Source organism: Acomys minous (genome assembly GCF_964271855.1).
Source record: "Acomys minous genome assembly, chromosome: 15".
Lineage (NCBI taxonomy): Eukaryota > Metazoa > Chordata > Mammalia > Rodentia > Muridae > Acomys > Acomys minous.
In genome coordinates, this window is record NC_140497.1 from 82,562,302 (window position 1) to 82,576,166 (window position 13,865).

At 45.1% G+C, this 13,865-nt stretch overlaps 1 protein-coding gene across 3 annotated transcripts in view; it reads right to left on the reverse strand.

Annotated features, from left to right (window-relative positions):
* Window positions 1-3,523: 3,523 nt before the first annotated feature.
* LOC311584794 (lysozyme C-1-like) overlaps window positions 3,524-13,865 on the reverse strand; it is a 38,102-nt gene continuing 27,760 nt past the window's right edge. Inside the window, exons 1-4 of one of the 3 annotated variants that reach the window (XM_084759429.1) lie at window positions 11,718-11,902; window positions 9,199-9,363; window positions 4,144-4,222; window positions 3,526-3,695 (exon numbers count right to left, since the gene is read on the reverse strand). In XM_084759429.1, coding sequence (XP_084615555.1) covers window positions 3,629-3,695; window positions 4,144-4,222; window positions 9,199-9,363; window positions 11,718-11,853 — 447 coding nt within the window. In that variant the 5' untranslated portion in view covers window positions 11,854-11,902 and the 3' untranslated portion in view covers window positions 3,526-3,628. Of the gene's footprint in view, window positions 3,696-4,143; window positions 4,223-9,198; window positions 9,364-11,717; window positions 11,903-13,865 lie in introns of those variants that run through there. The other 2 variants (XM_084759431.1, XM_084759433.1) reach the window with 2 other exon arrangements.

Genomic DNA, 13,865 nt, shown 5'->3' on the forward strand with positions numbered 1-13,865 from the left:
GGCCATGCAGGAAGAACAACAAAACAGCTCTAGAAGTCATGGAATATGGCCTCACCATTTAGCATACCCACGATGGGTATCTCAGAGAGGCATGACCCAGGACTACATGTCCTGAAGACTCTGTGCTGTTATGGAGCACAGCTCTGTGTGTTGCCCTTGTGGTCACCACATCTGTCATAATATTTGAGTTGTGTGAGTACTCAAGGCGCCTCCTAGCTCCTCCCTGGGCAGTATCACTGGCACTCACAACAATAATGCTTGATCTCTTTCAGGAATTGCTGCTGGGGCAGATTAGTGATTCAGACACCACCCTGGAAAAGAACCTCAGATGTTCACTGCTGGCAATGACCTCTACCCTTAGAAAGAATTGGGAAAACTACATTGTCTAGCAAGGTTAGGTAAAGATATTTTTGCTAATGGCTCTCGTATAGACAAATTTAAGGAAAAATACATTGTTTAGAAAATTAGGTAAAGATGTTTTTGTTATTAGATCTCATGTAGAAAATCTTGGGGACAATCTGAAGTTAAGAAAAAGTACACTCTTAAGAGCAAATCTAGGGACTTTTGGAGGTTGGCTTGCAAGAACAATGGCTCATAGCAGCACTGGCTGATGTGACTATTTCAAGCTGGGCTGGTGACAGAGATGATGATTAATTTCCTTATCCTGTTTTTTACCCTCAGCTTCCTGATATGATTTCACAAGTATTAATGAGTAGGTGCATGCCTTGATGATTTAAAGTAGAAATGGCTAACTGCCTTTTTATATAAAGGTTTACGATTGTGATTCTTTTTATCTTTTTTAAGATAATTGGTTGTTTGTTTTTTTTTTAACTACAAATTGCAGCCTGCCCATAAAGAAAAGCTGGCTGAGAATTTAACCTGTGAGCTCACACTTTGTTAATATATAACAAATTGCTTAGTTACAAATGTGTATGGGTTCTTGGGAATAACTTGTTGTTCATGTTTGCTTTTCACCCATGATATATAAACATTGGATCATGTGAACCTATTAGGGAACATATTTTTCTTATGTATATACATTTAATAGTTCATTTACAGATAAATAGAATATAACTGCATTGTGACTTTGGTACTGCTTGAAATATTTTCCTGTGATATATAAACTGAGGGAGGAAAAAAAATAAAGTTAGAAGAAGAAAAAGAAAAAGGAGAAAACATTAAGTAAGAAGAAGCTTGTTGGAGCCTACCTGCTGGAGGCTGTATTACTTCATCATTATGTGTAAGTGTGTGTGTGCACATGTGTGTGTGTGTGTTCCTTTTCTCTCCTTTCTTTTCTTTTTTAGACACTTTGCCACCACCAGTGGGAAGCCCCTGCTAGGGCCACCAGTCCTAGCCCCCATGTACCATAATAGGAGTAAGCCCCTTCTTGCCACAACTGGCAGAAGCCTCTCCTAGGAGCCAACAGTCCTCACTAACCAAAACAAATGTAGGTCCTTACTAGGAAGCTATCAGTACTGCCCACCACCAGCAATTTGGTTCTGGCCTCTCAGCTGCCACTATCAGTGGAAGCCACTGCCAGTACCAGCCAGTTCCAGCCTGGGAAGTTGCCCTCAGAGAAAGTCTGGAGGGTGACCAGTCAGTGGTCGATCTGCATCCTGACTCAGTTTATCCTGTGATGTCGAAGGTGGTCTTTGATAGACATCGACATGGTCTCTAGCAGCGCTCCAGCAGCAACAGGGCCTCAGGCAGCAGCACAAACCATGGACATCCACATGGCCCTTGGTGGCAGCACAACCACAGACATCACCAGGGCCTCAGGCGGCACAGAAACTACTATAAAGACAACATTTAATTGGAGCTGGCTTCCCAGTTACGGAGGTCTGGTCCACTGTGTAACAGAGAGCAGCATGGCATGATGCTGGAGAAGGAGCTGAGAGTTTTGTCTCTTCATCTTCAGGCTGTAGAAGGAGACTGTGTGCCACACTGGCATAGCTTGAGCATGGGAGACCGCCAAGTCCACACCCTCAGTGACTCATGGGCTCCAAAAAAAGCTATAACTCCCAGAGGTGTCACTTGTTTTGGAACAATTATTCAAACACTTGATTCTGGGGTGGAGGGGGCACACCTATCCATACGTGTGTGTGTGTGTGTGTGTGTGTGTATGTGTGTGTGTGTGTGTGTGTGTGTGTGTGTGTGTGTGTGTGTGTGTGCCCGTTCTCATAAGGCCTGAATTATTTAGGATTCTCTAGAGGAACAGAATTGATAGGATGAATATACAGAATATGAACAGACAGACAGACAGATAGATGCTCACAGGCCATGGTCCAGCTAGTGTAATAATGATTGTCTAAATTAAAATAATTCAGCAGTTGTTCAGTCACGAGGCTGGATGTCTCACCTGGTCTTCAGTACACATAGGGATCCTGAAGAAGCTGGCTCTACTCCCCGACCCCAGGCTCCCAGGCTTCTTGCATCACTACTTCCCACCTTGCAGAAGGAACACTTGGATTACAGTTGCTCACTACTGTGCCTGCCTTTGCTTGAGTTCTGTGGATTCACACTCAGGGCCCCACTCTAGTGTTAAACACCTTGCCAACTAAGCCATGGCCCCATTGCTAATATTGCCATCCTCAAAGGGTAGAATGGGGGCATGGCCAGGAAATAGCAGACCTAAGGGAGACCTAAAAACAGCCATGCAAGCAGCAAGTCCTGCAGCTCTCTGTAGGGTGTCTGCCCTCAGGGCACACCCACCTCTGAAGCCCCTGGACAGCTGGCCCCTCCAGCTCTGAAACTCAGAGCATACACAGGCCCTCTCTTGGACCAGTCCATTCTATGCCTGCATCCTCCAAGAGGCATCATCAACATCTTTGGGCCACCACCAGAATGTAGGCTTCACACTATGGCCTCTCAGGGCTTCTGAGAAGGAACTCTGACCCTAGCAATCATTGCCTGGGTTAGCTGCTCTCTCACATCATGGTGCAAGATTCATAACCCCTCAATCTTCCTTATTTCCTGCCTCTAGAACCAGTAATTCATGGACACTACTGTATCAGGTCCGGCTACGAGCCTGGAATATAGGCCGGCCTCTTAGAGCACAGTTGCATTGGCTTCTTAGAGCACAGTTGCATTGTTTTTCCTTTGCTGGTCCCAGGCAACATTTTCCTGGTCACTTCCCTATGATCAGGAAACAGCTCTAGTAGCATTTCACTCTCTGCTCTCTGCTTTCACATTATTTGAATCCTATCCAGGTACAACACACTCCTGCCCTCTGGGCTCTTTCCTGTTGCTCCTGTGAACACTGCAGGTCTCCCTCTGAGGATGTTAGTCTTTTAGCAGCTGCAGCTGTTTCCTCCGCTATGTGAAACTGAATTTCCTCTTTTCCCTGGCAAACTATACATATTTTTTCAAAATGTTTTCTTCTGTTTCGCTCTCTCTCTTGTGGACCTGGATAACAATCAGTGACCACGATTCATCCTCAGTGCTGTCAAGTCTTGAGATTTCATCTGTCAAACAAGTTAGTCGACTACTTTAACTGTTTATAGGGTTTTTAGGTTTTTATTGTATGATATAAGTGTTTGAAGGGGAAAGCAAGAAAGTAGGTATGAGCCTTGTCATGACTATCCTACAGTGAGAGGGAGACAGTGTGAACTGAAGGGAAGCACAGTGGTTAGACTCCACAGCCCTGAACATACTGAGACAGATCTCCTCTGTGACACTTCGTTCTCCATGCCACCCTGTGGAGGAAAGTGAGACATTAAGATCAATGGTTACATTCGTGTCACACACATACTCAACCCTTGGGGAGAGGGAGGGGAACCATGGCACTAATGGAGTTTCACTCCAGGGCCAAGGTCTAGTGTGAAACACAGTCTGCAGATGCAGCCAGAAACGCTACAGACTGATGGAGCCATGTCTACATGGCAGTTTGGTCCACTCCAATCCCACAGGAGAGCACAGCATGCTGCAGGTCAGGGCTGCATCACATGTGTTGTACGGGTCACGGGTCCCTTGTCTGGAGGCCTGACAAGGAAGCAGTCATGGGTGGGATCTCACAATCTGCAGAAATTCCCTGAAAATTATGATGCAGGGAAAGCCCCCAACTGAACCCACAGTTCTCAGAATGACCCTTGGGCCTTAGAGATTCTGACTGCATGTATCACCAGAAGCAAAATTCCAACATACCAAGCTCGAATGCCCTGTGGATCCCTCACAACCCTCTTTGCACACTGTATGGCTTGAGTGATGTCATCCTGCAGCAGAGCTGAAAGACAAAGATGAGGAATGACAAGGACAGTTATAGAGATATTTTCAGTTCACATCCAGCCAGCTTTCTTCTGTAACACTGAGCAGTGTATATTAAAAAGAAGAAGAAGAAGAAGAAGAAGAAGAAGAAGAAGAAGAAGAAGAAGAAGAAGAAGAAGAAGAAGAAACATTTCCCAAGTGTCCATGCATCTTTGATTATTGGAGACAGCCATTGATTCTGTCTATGTGACATTGTGTCACTCCGTTTCTCATCCATAAAGTCCCTGGAGGCCTGGGTGTCCTTGAGTGGTAGGGGTGTTTCAGCATGTGCATGTGTTTGTGTTTCTAGGATCGCAGCACTGATGCACAGCAAAGAAGCACTGCAGGAGGGAGGAGTCGCTGAGGGAGTGGGGCTGTCAGCTGTGGTGAGGGAAGCCCCTCTTCATCCTCACACGGGAACACAGAGCAAGCAGAGAACTCTCACCTGGGCCTCTACCACTGAAAATCGATCCTACAGAAAAACCAGGGGCTGGAGACATGGCTCGGTGGCTAAGGGCACTGCATGCTCTTGCAGAGAGTTTGTTTCCCTGCACCCACATAGCAGCTCACAACTGTCTGCAACTCTAGTTCCATGAGATCCAAATGCGTCTTCTGGCTCCCACAGGTACCAGACATACACCTAGGGCGCACAGACCTACACGCAGGAAAAACACACTCACACATAAAGATAAATTAATCCTTAAAAAAGAAAACAATGTATAACCCTTGCATGAAAAAAGGTCTTAGTGGTTTATAACTAGTAACATGGAAGCAGCCCAGATGCTTTAAGACCTAGGACTTTAGACTGGTGTTTCCCAGCTCAGAATATTTTACTCTTTAATATGACAGTTCAGGTCAGTATTTGCTACTGTGGATATGGTTTTGATTCACAGCCAAATGATGCAGCTGTGTAAGGATAATATAATTTGTGTAGAAAATGAAACTGTGTACACGTTGTCCTGTAAGGAATATGTGCATCATACAACTTTTCATGTACCTACAGCATAGATTTGCATTCTACAACAGGACTTTCAAAAAGTTTCCAGTCGAGTGAATTGTGTGTACTATAACAGAAGGCGACAATCCATTTTTTTCTTGTATTTCTCATACTTTCCAATGATTACAGATGAGCATACAAAACAGTCTTAAAGACTGACTAAGCAACTTACACAGAATGTTCCACAATCCATTTTCTCTTGGGAAATGTAACAACCAAGTTCTACAGAGTAGGAATTGATACAGGGGCCTGTCAGAGGACAGCCCCGGGAATGGTCCACACTGTTTGTGAGGTGGAGTCTGCCATTGGGAACTGGCTTGCAGATCAGCCTCTGCTGGTTGGGCAGTGAGCCCCATGGATCTGCCTGTCTCAGACGCCTCCGTGCTCCGGTTACAATGCGTGTTGTTTTCATTGAAAATCTCAGATTGTTCTATTTTACCAAGAAAGACTCAGGAACCAGATGTTGGGGTAAAAAAACCTGATAGCTCAGAGGGGCAGAGAAAACACCAGTCGACCTTCCTACTCAGCTCACTTCCCAGTGGAGAAGACCCAAAAGGCTCACTAGCTCAGCTGACAGGCCAGAAGGAAAAGGCCAAAAAACCCAAGGCCAATGGCTTGCTAGCTCAAAGCCCAAAAGCCAAAGGACAAAGAACTGAGGAGCTCAAGCGCTAGGGCACCAAAGATCTAAAACTGAAGAGCTAAAAAGAGCTCAAGCTAAAATCCCAAGACCCCAAGAGCTAAAGCACCCTTCTGCTTCTACACACTGTCTTAAATACCCCTCAACCCAAAGCCCCTCCTACTTTTCAATCCCTGTCAGCTGATTTCTTGCTTTGCCTCTTGACCTCAGGCTAACTTTATTAAATCCTGTTTACAGATAGCTCTTGGATTAAAGGTGTGTGTTAGGGCTCAACTCCGCCAAACAAAAAGACAGGTTTTTACAGTTCACAATCTCAAGGATCACACTGAGACCAAATATTCTGCAAAAAAATGCATGCTACCAAAGTAAACTTTTAGGTAGCTGTTGAGGGTTTGTTATGTTGGTGTGCAGGCAATTCAACTGGTGTGCCCTCAGGGGCCTTTAGGGTCCTAACAATGTCCTATGTCACCTCCAGTATCCTATGTCATCACCTGGGCCAGGTGTGTGGCAGATAAGAACTGCCTGCCAATTGATGGGCCCTCTCTCACTCTTCTGCTCTCTCTCTCTCTCTCTCTCTCTCTCTCTCTCTCTCTCTCTCTCTCTCTCTGTCTGTCTTGTGTCACTCTCACCCATAAACAGTTTCTGTGATCCTTTCCCTAATACACCTTCCACATGACACTTGCTGCCTGATGTGACTTTATGGATTATGACACATAAGTCTGCCGCCTAAACTCCAACATATAGCATCCTGGCTTGGACAGGCCCTCCTGGCACCTGTGCTTCCCCCTATGGGTGGAAGTCACACCACTGGGGGGCCCTATTCCTGTTCCACCTGCTTGCTGCTCACTTTCCAACTACCCAGTCACTATATTCCTACATGCAACCTCGGTTTGATTGGTGAATTTCCCTTCCTGGTCGGCATAAACGCTTCTCTAGGTCCCAGGGGCTGACTGCTAATCCTCTGGCATCCAGCTTGTACATCTGAAGCAGTGGTACCCTCAACCACAGCCCTCAAGGCTATGGCTGACCTTCATTTAGGACCTTTCCCCTTGGGCAAGATTTGCCTCTACCAGCAAGGTTTCATCTGTCCTTCGTATTTGCCCTCAGTGTCTCACCAGTGACTAACAAGACTCTGGAACAGGTTTTGCCCATTCCTTCAGTCAAACATCGCTCTTGGAGTGCCTGGACAAGCCACTGACTCCTACTCTCACCCATGGCAACGGTCCATTCGTCCATCCCTCCAGGTTCCCCTCTGGGATGCCTTCTGGGCCTAGTGCCAGCTTTAAGGGCTTCTAAGCTTTCACGCCTCTGAAACCAAACTGGCCCTCAGTATCCCGTAGATAATGGATCCAAATGGCCGTTTACTGGCACTTTAGACACCAACATTATACGACATTTTTGTTTGTTTGTTTGTTTGTTTGTGTGTTTGTTTTTGAGACAGAGCTTCTCTGTTACACAGAGTCCTGGCTGCCGTGGACTCTCTTTGTAGACCAGGCTGGCCTCAAACTCGCAGAGATCTGCCTGCCTCTGCCTCCCGAGTGCTGATTTAAAGGTGGCGCCACCACGCCCAGAAGGACGAGCTATTGGTAATCACTGCCAGCAATTGGTTAAGCTGAAGGAGCTTCCCTATGTTCAGTCTTCTCTTCTTCACTCCAAACGACCCTTCTGTCCTTCCTGTTCCCTGACTCAGCTCCTTCCCGCTATAAAGTCTCAACCTCAAGAACCAGCCTCCATCAGCCCCCAACCCACAGCTTCTACCCGTCTCCGGTTTCTTCAGCGGTCTCACCTCCCCCTCCAGCCACAGGCCGCTCTGATGCTCCTTCTCTAGCATCGACCTGTACCCCACCATCAGTCAGCCTGCAGCAAGCAGCTTTCCCAAGGCTACTCCTGCGGTGTGTGTGGACCACTTCTCTGTTTCTACCTCTCTGGGAATCTGATCCCAAATTCCTACATAAGAGTCCATTTCCTCCACACGGCTCTCTGTCTAAGAGGACCTGCTCACTTTCCACAGCTGCCAGCCCCTCCCCTACTCCTGCCATGGGCCTGCTGGAGCCCCAACTGGTCACTTTCTGTCTCCCCTTCTCTCCCCAATGGACTCTATTTCAGAAACTTGGCCTCATTAAAAGCCAAAATTTGGCATTCCAATTTTTCAAATTCTTACTGACAAATGGTCCCCAGATATCTAAACTCTTCCCCATGCTCCCAAAGTCTCTGATCTCTAAGGAAGTACTTCCCAACTCTTAAATAGCTTTCTTTACACTCTGCTCGCAAAAATAATTTGTTAAGATTATGCCATAAACACTTATCTAAGTGTTTGTATAATTGCTTACCGGAAATGATGCTTAAAATCTAAGTTCAACTCTGGTTTCAACGTGTGTGTGTGTGTGTGTGTGTGTGTGTGTGTGTGTGTTTGTAGTATCTATAGAAACACAGATGTTTATAAATAGCAACCAAATCAAATCACATTGCCTGCAATTGGCCATGTGACTTCACCATTTTTGATGACCACATGGTATAAAACAACAACTATTAAAGTTCTTAGACCTAGTGAACTCTCTGTTTATTATTTTATCTCCTTTTCGACTAAGAAAGCGACAAGTTTCACTTGAAACTGGCATCAACAAAGATTTCACATCCTCCAAGTCAGCAGGAAGCCGTCATTTTCTAACAAAAAGACCTCACTCCTACCTCATGGCCCTGTCCTAGTTCCTTGTCTTTTCATTAAACAAAAAGGGAAGAATGTTATGTTGGTGTGCATGCATTTCAACTGGTGTGCCCTCAGGGGCCTTTAAGGTGCTGACAAAGACCTATGTCATCACCTGTGTGAGGTGCTCATCAGGTAAGCACCTGCCTGTCACCTGGCATGCTCTCTCACTGCTCTGCTCTCTCTCTCTCTTTCCTGTGACCCTCATCCAGAAGCTGCTTCTGTGTTTCCTTCCCTAATAACCCCTCCCATGTGACCCTGCTGCTTGGAGTACTGTATGGATTATACCACAGACCTTCGACACTTAAACCTCCACAAGGTCAAACCTTGGCTTAGGTGACTCTTGTGTCTGAACTTTCTTCTATGCCTCTATTTACTTTATTTATTCATTCATTGATTTTTGTCAGCAGGACCAAGTGTCCTCTGATATGTAGGCAGAGCATTCTATCACCACACTGCACCTTATCCTGATGTACTTCAGAATGACTCTTTAACAGTAAAACAGTCTCCCCTGGTTCCTGATGATTCCTTCACTGTTATGTCCCTACACAGAACCTTTGCTGTTAACATGAGAGCAGATGGGTTGTTTGCTGTCACTGTGAACCTGCCTTGTCTTACCGCTGCAGGGGATCCCACAGGCGTTCACTGATCTTGGGGTTTTGCCATCGTCACACCAGTATCGGTTATTGATCTGAAATATCCCGTAGTCGATGCTTTCCTTTAAACTGTTGTAGGTTATAGCTTGGGTGTTAAAGCCACTCTCATGCTGAGCTAAACACACCCCTAAAAAGAAAAAGAGTATTTATCAATAAGCAGCAACAGCACATGATCTATATTTGATACCACAATCTGTTCTTTGAGCTGTCTTTTAGAAGGGATTTACTGTATGAGCACAATCATATGGTTAAATTGTACACTAAGCTACCACGAGTTCAGCCTGGGTCTGGCTGTGTTGCTCAGGGTGGTCTTCCACGTGATCCTCCTGCCTCTGCCTTCCAAGCAGGTGCAACTGATGCAACCAGTCAGCAAGTAATTTTCAAATGCTCCAAAGAGAATCTTTTTGAGGATAAACCAATATGTACAACAATAAACAAGAATAGGTACTCAAAAGTTTAAAGTCCTGCACTAAGTACTTCCTTTTCCTTTGTGGAGAGGAGGGCCACCTTTTCTTCCCACCATAACATGTGCCTCTCCACTCAACAGGTATCCTCTGAGAAGGACGATTCATCTGACAAAGACAAATCCTGTCACCCAGGATTGCCAGATGTGTTCATGGCTACCAAAGGACCAGATGTTGTGAATTCTGTTCACACCAACTTGTCCAAAAACAGCATTCGGCCCTATGCTGTTATGAATTAGCAGGTCATCAGATCAATGCCTTGGCTTGTATTGGCAGAGACTTGGATAAAATCCCAGAGTTGAAGGTGCGTGGACTATCACTTGGCCAGCGTTTTTTGAAGATCTGTGTCAGGGAGACCACATGTTTGCTCCAACTGAAACCTAGGCCTTTGGCATCACCCAATGAACACAACCCCAAAAACATATGCCTTCTGCTTCTGCTCACCCTGGGTGGCTGCCTCAGTCTCCACAGCTTGGGTGAGCTCTAAAGGTTATTGTACTAAGGAAGTCCCTGAACTACCTTTGGTGGCTGGAGATAAGGTTGAACTGTACAAGAAGACCAGGGATGTTGCTTTTCTGTTTAAGAAAGATAAGGCCTGAGATGGCATAAAAAAGTCTATGTCTCTCTGCCAGTGAGGACTGCAGATGGCAAGAAGCTGAAGAAGCCCAGAGAATGGCTGCAGCTACCAGGAAACCAGCAGAGGAAAGAAACTGCCACAGAAGAAAGGAAGCCTGCTGCACACACTGTTGACACCTGCTTCATTCTAGAAAGAACAACTGGGGCAGCCTGTTTAATAAAAACATGGTTGAAGATTGAGACAATCAAACCCCAAACACCTGAGCGCAGCATGCTGGCACACACCTTTAATCCCAGCCCTTGGAAGGCAGAGGCTTGAAGGTGGAGCTCTGTGAGTTGGAAACCATTGTTCTCTAGGAAAGAGGTTCCAGGCTAACTGGGGCTACATATTAAAACCCTGTCCTTAAGAATATTAATATAGCTACTTCTTTCAGTGCTTTAACATTTCCCTGCTCTCGTATTTCTATTCAGACTAAAATAAAAAATACTTGTTTAGTAGATTTAATACATTAATAGGAAATACTTATGAAGATGAAAAATAATTTATTTTAAAAATCAAGGTTTTTTCTCAGAGTAATGTTTTTAATAGCAAACTGAATTTTCCTGCCATGATAAAATTATTTTTCTTTTTAGAAAACATGTTACTAAATATCATATGTTGAATAAAACAGGTAGTCTCTGCCTCAGTGTCCAAGTGTTAAGATGAGAGATGAATGCATCGTAGCGGGCTACTCAGAATCTTCTCTATAAGACTGTTAGAACAAGGAAGGCTATTCTATGATTATATCCACCCACCTATCTGTCTGTCTATCCATCATCCATTCATATATTCACTTGCTCACCAAAAGTTAGTTATTATGTGGTAGTGGTGGAAATGCATGTGAAAAGCACATAGTAACTCTGGAAGATTTTCCTCATCCACATTGGCCATTGTGTAAAACAAAGGCCATCTCAGAGTGAAGAACAGAACTAAATCACTTCATACTCAATTTCAGAGGACCTCCTTCATGTGGCCACAAGAAGCAAATAGGATCCCTCTACTCTATGTAGAAAGTTCAAAAAAGTTAAAAATTTTTTATCTCAAGCACCATACAATGGTAAGAGAAGTATAGACCAATACTATGTCATTCAGGATCTCAGATCCCATGTTCTGACTGACTGAGTCTTCCCATCCTTTCTCAGCCCCTTTTCTCACAGGCTATTGAGTCTGATGCAACTGGGAAACCTAGTGACAGGCCAACCTTGGGCCCTATTGCCTTAGCCTTACCCAGAATCTCCTATCGCATGGCCACATCTAGCACCTCTAATTCAAAAGACAAAAAGTGATGCTTTTAGTCAAATTACTCAAACCCCCAGGGAATACAAAAACTTATTGACTCCAGTTTCCTCCCTTGTCACTCATTGCCTCCCTGTCCCTGTTCTGGAAGCTTCTCTGACATACAGCTGGCCAGGCTGACTCCAACATAGCCATCCATCCCATGTGCTTTCAGAATTCTGGCGAGCTCACAGCGTTCATAGACCTTGGCCTGGACAGGGAGAGAAAGCAGCAGGAGCCCCAGGGCGAGGAGAGCCTTCATGTTGACCTGGAAGCTGGTTCAGCTGCTGGCTGACTGGAGACAGCAAGCCTCCTATTTAAGCATCCTCTGAGTTCTTCCCTTCTCTGCCAGATTTTGACCTCCAACTTTTGAGCTCTGTGCAAAGCAGGAACTTCCTACAGTTCTACAGATTTCAGAATTTGACCTTTCTTTCCTATACTTTGATAAGCGATGTTCTGGCAGTGCAGGAATAAGTGCACAGTGCTTACATTCAACATCTTAACAATATGGGTCATTAAGTGTGGAGTGGGGAGGCCACAAGCAAAACAGTCCCCAGGCATGCTCCACATAGCCCACACAGAGCAAGCCTGAGATGACCCCCCTGTGAGGTGCCATGCAGGCCTGGACAGGGAGTCCACATCACCAGTGCCTGCACACTCTCCTAAACATAAGCATTGCTTTCATCCACACCTACACATAACCATTACCCAAGGATAGGATGATATGTGACTGATTCCTCCCTTATGCCAGAGTCTGGGCACTGGGCATGCTTTGCTCAGTGGAGCTGATGGTTGAACCTGTATTTCCCACTATGGATGTGGGAGTCGTCTTGTCAATCTAGCCAGGTAAGAGAGCCGAAAAGCTAACTGACTGTGCTTTAAGAATCAGAATCGGAATCAGACAACAGATGTGAGAGTCACTGCACAGTTGGCTGGAAAACCTTTCATGGATCTTCTGGCTTATACCTATGGCTGTTGCTCTAATAAGCATTTTGATTCGTGTATCTGTAGGTGTTACAGAATATTTGATCACACCATGAATCCCGAGATTGTGTACTAGAAAAACCTGTATCTAGTTATGGTGTGGCTGAGCCCTAGCATACATCTTTAATCCAAACCTTTTTTTTAGATTTATTAATTTATTTTGCATGTATGAGTACTGTTTTGAGGCACACCACAAGAGAGAATCAGATCACATTACAGATGGTGGTGAGCCACCATCTGCTTGCTGGGAATTGAACTCAGGACCTCTGGAAGAACAGAGCCATCTTTCTAGCCCCTAATCCAAGAATTTTATGTTTATTGTAAACAGGTCATTGTGGTGTGGCTCAGTCCTATCACAAGTCTTTAACCCAAGAGCATTTTGTAAACAGGTCAAATAAAGTCAACCATAGGTCAAGAGGCAGAGCAAGCAACCTCTTGTCTTTACTGAACATAGGAAAAAACCATAGAGAGGGAGAGGAAGTCTGTATGATGGATAGAGAGACACACAGGAAGTGGAAAGGGACATTTGGTGTGATGATGTTTTAAGACAGCATATAGAAGGAAAGGGGGCTTTTTTCTTTTTGGGACACCGGCTGAGTAGGAAGGTCAGCTGGGTGCTTTCTCTGCCTCTCTGACTTAGCATGCCTTCACCCCAGCATCTGGCTCCTCAGTCTTTATTGGTAAAATCAAACATTGGGGATTTTGTTTACAAACAACATTAAGGCCCCTCTCCAATCCACATGCTGATCCAGCTGATCTAGTATCTCCTTTCACAAGCTGCTTTGTGCCTTGAGTGAAGCGGTGCCTAATACAGGAACACAGATTCAGCCTCTGGCCTAAGCTCCAGCATATGATAAGTAAAGGGAAACAAAGCCCTGCAGCAGGCCAGCCTAAGAGGAGGAAGCCAGCTCTGTCCCAGTTCCTTGGCCCTCCACCTCCCTTTACCTTCTGTCCTCTAGACCGTGGCCATGCTGTTGTTAATGTGGTTGCTCTGACAGACAAAGCTTGAGTTCTAATTTAATTTTTTTCTTAAGATTTATTTATTATTTAATATTATGTATACAATGCTCTGCGTACATGTACAGCTGCACGCCAGAAGAGGGCACCAGTTCTCACTAGAGATGGTTATGAGCCTCCATTTGGTGGCTGGGAATTGCACACAGGACCTCTGGAAGAACAGTCAAGGCTCTTAACCGCTGAGCCATCTCTCCAGCCCCGAGTTCTAATTTGTTCAGCTGCAACAACAATGTAAAATACATTTTCTTTCTTTCCTTCTTTCTTTCCTTCTTT